The following is an 11319-nucleotide window of genomic DNA, read 5'->3' as shown; positions in this document are numbered from 1 at the left end:
CTAACATTGGTGTGTTGGGGTTGGGGCAAGATATTCATATTTACAAAACAGATTTCAAACATTTGACTAAAAAGAATTCACTAGCCGTCGGGCATGGCCCAGCACCGAATATCACTAGCCATGGAAGTGGGGCTACCATAATGTAGAAGTTCCGATAACCTGTCATTATAAATTCAATATTAATTGCATTTTTATAATATGGCACTAAGCAAACTTGCAACACTGGTTATACTTTTGCACAGCTCTTTACACTGTTTTAATTAACTTAATTTTAGATTTGTTCATATTGATGTTGATCGTCAATTCATTTATATATTTACCATTATTAAACAGCCAATAGCCGATATATAACATGTTTATATGAAAGAAAACATTCAGGAAACACGAAGTAGTTGAACATATAACAACAACAAAAAACCACGCATATTATCATAAGAGTAAGAGACACGATGGCAGGGTGGGGAGCAAATCCTCAAATTCGGGTAAAAAAAACAATAGAAATATTCGGGCAAAATAAGCTTGCCTGAAACCTTTTTTCCATTTATAATATACTGCTTTAATATACCAGGTATACCAGATATCTATATATATATATACAGTCAAACCTGTCTTAAAGAGACATTCCCGAGTTTGCTGCATTGTAAGATGTTACCGACTAATAAAATATTTCTACGATAAAACTTACATATTAAATATATTTTCTTGTTTAGAATATCAGTGTCTGTATATTCAATGTATTTCTGGTCGTCTTAATATTTGTAAGAAGCCTAAACTGAATTTTGTCTTCAAATAATTTCGTACGTACGAAAAAAATAATATTTTAGGAAATAAAATGACATTTAACCAAGTACAAATATTAGAACGATCAGAAACACGTTTAATATGCAGCCACTAATATTTAATGCAAAAACAATACATTTAATATGTAATTACAATCGTTAAAAAGTCTCTTTTAGTTGATAACGTCTTAAAAATTGCAGCAAACTCAGGAATGTCCCTTTAAGCGGTCACACAAGGGAGTAGATAAAAGTGGCCGCTTCAGACAGGTGACCGCTGATTACAGGTTGCCACATGTATAGTCTTTAAAACATTTGTTTTACCGTCTATACTGCTAATAAACGGATGTGTGCTTATATAATATATACAGTGGTATGATGAACCAGGTACATATAATACAGTGGCTTAATGTACCAGGTATTCAGGTATTTATAATACAGTGGCTTAATATACCAGATATTTCTAATACAGTGGTTTAGTAAACCAAGTATTTCTAATAGAGTGATTTAATATACCGTTTATACCGTGTGTGTGTGTGTGTGTGTGTGTGCGCGCGCGCGTGCGTGCGTGTGTGTGTGTGTGTGTGTGTGTGTGTGTGTGTGTGTAATATGGTGGCATGATAAACCAGGTATTTATAATATAGAGGTTTGATACACCAGATATTTATAATATAGTGGTATGATACACCTGGTATTTATAATATAGTATTATGATACACCAGATATTTATAATATAGTGGTATGACACACCAGATATTTATAATATAGTGGTTTGATACACCAGATATTTATAATATAGTGGTATGATACACCTGGTATTTATAATATAGTGGTATAATACACCAGCTATTTATAATCCAGTGGTATGATACACCAGGTATTTATAATATAGGGGTATAATACACCAACTATTTATAATACAGTGGTATGATACACCAGGCATTTATTATATAGTGGTATTATACACCATGTTTTATAATATAGTATTATCACACCAGATATTTATAATATTGTGGTATGATACACCAGGTATTTATAATATAGTGTTATGATACACCAAGTGTTTATGATATAGCGGTATGATACACTGGGTATTTATAATATAGTGGTTTTATACACGAGATATTTATAATATAGTGGTATGATACACCAGGTATTTATAATATAGTGGTATGATACACAAGCCATTTATAACATAGTGGTATGATACACCAGGTATTTATAATATAGTGGTATGATACACCAGGCATTTATAATATAGTGGTATGATACACCAGGTTTTATAATATAGTTTTATCACACGAGATATTTATAATATAGTGGTATGATACACCAGGTGTTTATGATATAGCGGTATGATACACTGGGTATTTATAATATAGTGGTATGATACACCATATATTTATAATATAGTGGTATGATACACCGGATATTTCTAATATAGTGGTATGATACACGAGATATTTCTATATTGTGGAATGATACAACATGCATTTATAATATAGTGGTATGATGCACCAGGTATTTATAATATAGTGGTATGATACACCAGGCATTTATAATATAGTGGTATGATACACCAGGTTTTATAATATAGTTTTATCACACGAGATATTTATAATATAGTGGTATGATACACCAGGTGTTTATGATATAGCGGTATGATACACTGGGTATTTATAATATAGTGGTATGATACACCATATATTTATAATATAGTGGTATGATACACCGGATATTTCTAATATAGTGGTATGATACACGAGATATTTCTATATTGTGGAATGATACAACATGCATTTATAATATAGTGGTATGATACACCAGATATGTCTAATATAGGTGTATGATACACCGAGTATTTATAACATAGTGGTATGATACACCAGGCATTTATAATATACTGGTATGATACACCAGGTATTTATAATATAGTGGTATGATACATCAGATATTTATAATATAGTGGTATGATACACCGGATATTTCTAATATAGTGGTATGATACACGAGATATTTCTATATTGTGGAATGATACAACATGCATTTATAATATAGTGGTATGATACACCAGATATGTCTAATATAGGTGTATGATACACCGAGTATTTATAACATAGTGGTATGATACACCAGGCATTTATAATATACTGGTATGATACACCAGGTATTTATAATATAGTGGTATGATACATCAGATATTTATAATATAGTGGTATGATACACCGGATATTTCTAATATAGTGGTATGATACACGAGATATTTCTATATTGTGGAATGATACAACATGCATTTATAATATAGTGGTATGATACACCAGATATGTCTAATATAGGTGTATGATACACCGAGTATTTATAACATAGTGGTATGATACACCAGGCATTTATAATATACTGGTATGATACACCAGGTATTTATAATATAGTGGTATGATACATCAGATATTTATAATATAGTGGTATGATACATCAGATATTTATAACATAGTGGTATGATATTTATAATATAGTGGTATGATACACCAGATATTTATAATATAGTGGTATGATACATCAGATATTTATAATATAGTGGTATGATACACCAGGTATTTGTAATATAGTGGTATGATACATCAGATATTTATAATATAGTGGTATGATACACCAGGTATTTGTAATATAGTGGTATGATACATCAGATATTTGTAATATAGTGGTATGATACATCAGATATTTATAATATAGTGGTATGATACACCAGGTATTTGTAATATAGTGGTATGATACATCAGATATTTATAATATAGTGGTATGATACATCAGATATTTATAATATAGTGGTATGATACACCAGGTATTTGTAATATAGTGGTATGATACATCAGATATTTATAATATAGTGGTATGATACACCAGGTATTTGTAATATAGTGGTATGATACATCAGATATTTATAATATAGTGGTATGATACATCAGATATTTATAATATAGTGGTTTGATACAACAGGTATTTGTAATATAGTGGTTTGATACACCAGGTATTTGTAATATAGTGGTTTGATACACCCTATATAGTGGTATGATACATCAGGTATTTGTAATATAGTGGTTTGATACACCCTATATAGTGGTATGATACACCAGGTATTTGTAATATAGTGGTTTGATACACCCTATATAGTGGTATGATACATCAGGTATTTATAATAAATGGTATAATATCTGATATGTTATGTCAAAATAGAAGAAAAACAAAAGACTTGAATAACTAAATATGTACATTTATTAAAACAGTTTGTGTTGTTAAATCTTTGAGACAAGTCCTCAGTGGTACAGAGCGTGTCCGTATCCCAGTCCTCGTCCTCCGAATCCAAATCCACGTCCTCCAAATCCAAGTCCACGTGCGTCGAATCCAAGTCCTCGGGCGCCTAGTCCAAGTCCATGTGCTCCGAATCCGAGTCCGTGTCCGTGTCCAGCGAAACCAAGTCCAGCTCCGAGCCCGTGTCTGTATCCTATGGGAATATGGTAGAATGTTATGTTTAGATTGTGTTAAAAGTCATGAAAAACAGTAAAATTAAATGTGTCGGCGTATGGAAATATTGTCAGAAAAAAATATTATGATAATTATTTGTAGATTATTAATTTTCAAAATAATTATTATAATAATTTATGCCACTGTATGTTTCAAAGAAATAATGTCCAAGTTGCATGACGGCGGCTTCCCGCCAAAATCATTTACTGTTAGGCTATTATATTTTCTCTTGAAATGTAAACATTATTCCTTTAACAATATGACATTAAAAATTACAATTTGATATGACAAAAAGTACATATTGAATATATTTTCAACATAAATTATTAATGGATGTATGTTAAATTTAGTTTTGCTTGTCCTACTGTTTGTATTATAATATCATAATATATTGTTTTTCGCATGTACGAAATTATTGGGATACCAAATCAGTTTCGGTTACTTACAAACATTAGGACGACAAGAAACACATAGAAAAAACATAGACACTGATATTGTAAAGAAGAAACTATATTTTAATTTGTATTTTAGTCGTTGAAATATTTTATTATGCGAAAATATCTTTCAATGACAGCAAACTCGGAACACTGTCTTTAATTTACAACCAGAACAAAAAAATTGGAGAATAAGGTATGCCGCTATAATCTGGTAGAATGTTACAATAAAGACTTTTGAAGCTGCAATTTTACAGCTGTATAATGGTGTCTTCCGGGAAACTTATTTAACTTTTACTCTTGAGGCGTAAAGATTATACCGTCAACTATATGCACACAATTACAACCAAATAATTTAATTCGGTGACAGGTTTTTGTCTTTGTGCCAGATATCAGACTGTCATGGGTTGTGCAGAAGCGTGACCTAGATGATCAACTCCAGCTGAAGAGATCACTAATGGCGGGTCACGGGAAGAAGACGTAGATGATCTATTCTAAATATTCAATAATCAGCACACACACCACACGTGTCTCCTCGATACATCCTCCCCCACAACTGTGTCACCCATTTAATAGCTTATCATAAATCAGAAAATAGTTCCACTCAACTCACCGTAACCATAGCCTGGGTATCCGTAACCATATCCGGCATGTCCGTAAACGGGGCCACCATAGCCAGCGAGTCCGTGGAGACCAGCGGCTCCATGGAGACCGCCGATTCCGTGGAGACCAGCGACTCCATGGTAACCAGCACCATGTCCGTAGTTGTAGGTGGGGTACCAGGCGAGAGCAGTGCAGCACACAAGTGCGAACAGAACGGTGGACAGGGCGGTCTGTAAAGAATATATTAAGTTCTGTTTATAGATATTCTGACGTACATATTCATAGAAAATGCTATCAATTAATTTCTCATTATACCAACAGGATCCAATATTTTAAGAAATAACAAAATGAAATAAGGCCTTATTATATGCGTGTACCCATATACACATGCATATATGGAGAGATAGATAGATAGATAGATAGATAGATAGATAGTATCGATCGATCGATCGACATACATGCATAGATACATAGATAGATAGATAGATAGATACATACATACATACATACATACATACATCTTACATGCAAACATACATACATTTTACATGCAAGCATATATACATACAATAATACAAATCTATATTACATTTTGTTTATAGATATACATTGGTATATCATCATTAAAAATGGGATTAGCCAGAACTAGTTCGACTAGAATTGCGTTTTCTGCTGGTAAGAATTCTTCATTACACACTACATTAACAAACGCAAATAGAAATAACGTAACTGGTGCTACTGATTTGTACTGCCTGCAACACAGGTAACTAAACAACAAATATCTCACGTTCATATTGACTGTTGTTGTACTAGGACCACGAGCTTCTGAAAACTGTCAGCTGAAACTGTGATGACCAGTGAAGATAGACACACACTATTTATACTATTTACACACTCGGCGTCATGCCGAAGAGAATAATTTTAACTGTTTAACTGTCGAACATTTAAAACATGGTGAATTCTGCTTGTAATATATTTATTGGGTGAATCCTCGGACAAGACGAGGGGTCAGCTGTAGTACAAATCGCATTTTACAATTGTAGCATAAACGAAAGCAATAATGCTCCGTGGTAAAAGCGTATCCAATATATAAAATGAAACTCTTCAAATGAGCCGTCTCAAAAGTGCTTAATCGCATACAGGGTTCGAAATACTGCCGTCCCAGCGGGTTTTGCCGTCAACATCACTGTGTAAAGAAATATGTCTTTGCCTGTCATGCCGATGGACCAGCAATTGTTTTACGTTGATATTCGACCGCGTAACTTGTCGGTCTCGTGCATATAGTTGAGTTAAAGAGCATTCTTTTTTAAGGATGCCTCGATAGTCCAGAACGTATCGTGGCAAGTCTGATAGTTGCGAGCGATTCGGTGTCACAAGTTCGAGTCCCAGCAACAGCATGAGACAATTTGTGAGGCCAGAAAGGATTTAATTATCCCCCTGTGTCAGTGCGTTAATATCTATGTATGTAACAGTCAAACTCGACATACATACATACATAGATATTTATACATCAATACATACTAGCCAGTGCCAGGTCTACCCACAGTTTCATGCAAGTAAGCGGGATCGACCGCGTAGCTTGTAGGCTCCATGCTTATGGTTGAGTTAAGGAGCATCTTTTTATGGCTAGCCTGGTCTCACAAATTGTCTCTTGCCGTAGCTGGGACTCGAACCCGTGGCACCGCAATCGCCCGCAGCTAGCAGGCTTGCCACGATACGTTCTGGACTATCGAGACATCCTTAAAAAAGAATGCTTTTTGAGTCAACTATATGCATGGGACCCACAATAAAAGCTGCCTCGATTAGAGGTCGGGTCTCGGAGAATCGCGGAAAAAGATAGATGTTTGCCTTCATTAGACGCCGGTTTTACACCATTATTGTATCTTTGTCAGGTTAATGACCACGCTATACTCGTCACGTCTGCTGCATGACGTCAATAGCTTATAACCACATCAGAAAAGGAGAAGGATTTTTCATTTTCAGTGAGTCAAGATACAAAATATTTGAAAGCCTACATTAGAAGTTGACTCTATAACAAGGCTATGTTTAAAATATGATCATGAAAACAATAGAAATTGGCCGGCCTTAAATAGAGACAGGGTCTCACGGCTTTGCGAAAACAATAGAAGCCCTGGCCTCTGTTTACGGTTATTTTATTGTTTAATCATTGAGAATAGAACAGCAACATTAATTTCCGCACCGTCCATCACCGCTCTTCGATATCTTGTAAGAGAATTATGGCTTTAAAATCCACACATAACATTTAACACGAGATACGTCACAAAGTTACACATCACCAGTACAATCACAACAAAGTAGGAACACGTATACTGAACAAAATAAGAAACTTCCGCTAACTTTGCTTGAACATAACTTGATGAAAACAAACCGGGGGAATAATTGTTATATATGCGTTTAAAGAGTGTTCCATGATGCATCGTTTGGTGCAAAAATCATGGCCATAGGTTAACAGAAACTGGGAGAAATTTTGACCAAGTGTGGTAGGGGTTCAAAAAAAAAACCCACTTAATAACGGGTATGACCACCTCTTGAATTGACCACGGCAGTGCATCGCAGGCGCATAGAATTGACTAAAGTGTTGATTTCTGCCTGTGGAATATTGTTCCATTCCTGAATGAGCGCTTGACGAAGTTCGTTGACGTTAGCGGGTGGGTTGGGACGACGCCTCAATCGTCTGTCCAGACTATCCCAGACATGCTCGATGGGGTTGAGATCAGGACTTTTAGCGGGCCAGTCATCAATGAAATCAATGTTATTTGTCCTAAGAAATTTACAGTGTCTCTAGCTGTATGAGAGGTGGCATTATCATGCTGAAAAATCGAGATGTTGGCGTTGTTATGGAACAGAGGAATGACGTGATGAGCGAGAATGTCATCGCGGTAACGTTGAGCATTTAAATTGCCATCAATGACGACTAGTGGTGAACGATAACCATGGGCAATGGCTGCCCAGACAATGACACAACCCCCACCCCCGAAACGATCTTGTTCAATAACACAACAGTCAGCATAGCGTTCATTTCCTACGGTAGACGCGCACCCTGCCATCACCACGTTGTAAAGAAAATCTGGATTCATCCGAAAAAAGAACGGTATTCCAGCGTCGCCGTATCCAACGAGTGTGTACACGTGCCCAATTAAGACGATTTAGACGATGACGTTGCGTTAAAACGCATCCAACGTAAGGACGTCGTGCATATAAACCGTTCTCCCGCAGACGATTACGAACAGTTTGCCCACTGATTCGGTTATTATGAAGCCCAGGTGTGTTAGCAGCAGTAGCAGTGGCAGTTTGGAATCGATTGTGCAAATGCGTGTTCATGATATAGTGGTCTTGACCACGCGTTGTATCACGCGGACGTCCACGACGTGGCAAGTCGTTGGTGCTTCCTGTCGTTCGAAATCTTACGCGAAGATTTCGTATCGCTCGACTAGAACTCCCAACATGCTTGCAACGTCTTCTGTCGACATGCCAGCATCAAGCATGCCAATAGCCAGTTCGCATAAATTATTGGGTATTCTTGGCATACTAAAAATGCTACAATGTAAAAAACGTTAATTTTTTTTTAAATTTTGAAGCGTTTTCGTTCACTTGACAACAATGTCAGTAAGACAAGTAAAACAAATTGACCGAATACTACACGGGACATGTCGAACCATTCATGCACGTGCAAATTGAATTTCACGTTGTCGACGATTAACAGTGCAAAAATAATCGATAAAATTCATGAACCAAACACTCAGTTCAATGCAGATTAAAGTAGACCATCATGTATAATTTATTACATTCAGTATTACAAAACACTTATAGAAAAGTACAAATACATCTTAATAATTAGTTGGCTGTGGAACTAAACAACATAAAACAAAGAACACAATTTTTTTTAAATATTAATAAGAATTTAAAATAATAAATAATAATAATAATAATAATAATAAGCTAAATAAATAAATAAACAAATAACATAACATAACATAACATATACAATAAAAAATACAATACAGTACTATACAGTACAACACAATACAACACAATACAATACAAAATCAATGAATACATTACTGGTAGGCTAGAACTGGCAATAATGGGGTGGAAGAACATTTATAGAGCAATCGATTGACGTTTAAGCATGACAAAATGTATAAACGTAGCTAGATTTATTATAATTCTCTTATTATTGGAAGATACAATCTGGTAGAAGCTTTGCATATTTGGCCATCTATTGTATATTTTTTGCAAATGGCGCATTCTTAAATCACGATACATTGGACATATTAATACAAAATGGTATTCATTTTCAATAACATGCATATTACAAAATTTACAAATCCGATATTCAGAAGGCAAATTTGGTTGTATCTGCCAGTTTCACACAAACGACTATGAGAACTTAACCTGATTCTACGCAAAGCAATCCGTAATATTGATGATGAAATGAATGATAAATAATTCTCATACATAAAATGCTGTTTAAATTGATTATAATGTTTTTGTTTTGACAACTGGTGGCGCTGATCATTCCACTCTGGAAATAAATATCGTTAATACACTCCTTAATGTTAGCAAAAGAGGGCACAATTAAATTGATTTCACCGGAAGTCGGACATCCCAAACTTATTCATCAAACATTTTTGCTGCAGTCAAGTTCGGAAGGACAAGCCGGAAAGACTGTCGAGACAGTAAAATGGTAATAGCAGGATAGGCTCTTCCGAAGATCTTCTTGACTATGTGATGATTGAGAGGTTGTCCATGTCAGGGATCAGAAGAGCTTGGTAGATCATGTCATGGCGGCGTCCTTTTTGTCGTTAAGAAAGACACAATGCAACACAAACGCAAACAATTTTTTGGCGGCGTCCCTGATGCTGATATTGGACCGGACCATCTTGGTGTAGCGGCGGTTTACCTTCCCGCCCTAAAGGGTCCAGTCCAAGTTTTCCTCCAAGTTCGGCTTCGGCGGTTCTGGCTTCCACCTGAAAGAGGAGGTACCTGGCTGGTTGTCTGCCTTCTTCTTCCCAACGGCAACTTGGCGGGCCGGCGTCTCAACGGGAGCCTTCGTGGGTGGTGGCATCACCGGAGTCGCGTGGATAGGTGCAGATGTCGGGGTCGTCGGCGGTTCGCACATCGCTGTGTCAACTTCCGTCGAGGTGACTTTGACTGGTCCGGCTTGGCAGTCTAAGCTGGCTCTGTCTGTCTTGCAAGCTTGTCAGGTCGGGCTGGGGGCGACGACGCCCCCTGTGCTGCCCCTGGCGCACGTTTCCTCTTCCTAATCCTCCTTCCTTTCTTCGGGATCGCGTTACAATAGGATGGAAAGACCCGGATATCTCGCACTAAGACGGTTACCATTCTGTCTAGGGTGTTCGTCCTTCAAAAGTTGACAGCTCCCTATTTTGTTCTTCTTTCGTTACAGGTATTTATAATATACTGCTTTAATATACCAGGTATACCAAAAATATATATATATATATATATATATATATATATATATATATATACAGTCAAACCTGTCTTAAGCGGTCACACAAGGGAGTAGATAAAAGTGGCCGCTTAAGACAGTTGTCCGCTGATTACAGATTGCCATATGTATAGTCTTTAAACCATTTGTTGTTGTTTCTTGTTTTACCGTCTGTACTGCTAATAAACGGATGTGTGCTTTTATATATATATATATATATATATATATATATATATATATATATATATATATATATATATATATTGGTATGATAAACCAGGTATATATAAGACAGTGGCTTAATGTACCAGGTATTGAGGTATTTCTAATACAGTGGTTTAATATGCCAGGGCCTGAATGCATAAAGGTTGTTTAAGTAAACTCTGGTTTATCCTAAACTCAGTTTAGTTAATCTACTGTTTGTGGGTTAACAAAAATGGTATGCTTAATAAGTAGTTTAACTAAACTAAAAATAACAAAACTAGGAATAAGATGAACTATGGTATAGCCTTAA

The 11319-nt window shown here is 35.8% G+C and overlaps 1 protein-coding gene across 1 annotated transcript; it reads right to left on the bottom strand.

Moving 5' to 3' along the window:
* Nucleotides 1–4087: 4087 nt before the first annotated feature.
* LOC121389261 (keratin-associated protein 19-2-like) lies at nt 4088–10475 on the bottom strand. The gene is made up of 4 exons (XM_041520860.1): nt 10340–10475; nt 6974–7071; nt 5343–5562; nt 4088–4275 (listed from the first exon to the last, which is right to left on the bottom strand). The coding sequence occupies exons 1-4, from the start codon at nt 10473–10475 to the stop codon at nt 4088–4090; spliced, it is 642 nt and encodes a 213-aa protein (XP_041376794.1).
* Between the last annotated feature and the right edge of the window lie 844 nt (nt 10476–11319).

Source organism: Gigantopelta aegis, chromosome 14 (assembly GCF_016097555.1).
Source record: "Gigantopelta aegis isolate Gae_Host chromosome 14, Gae_host_genome, whole genome shotgun sequence".
Lineage (NCBI taxonomy): Eukaryota > Metazoa > Mollusca > Gastropoda > Neomphalida > Peltospiridae > Gigantopelta > Gigantopelta aegis.
The sequence above is the reverse complement of the archived record's forward strand: the minus strand, read 5'-3'. Positions and strand labels throughout refer to the sequence as shown.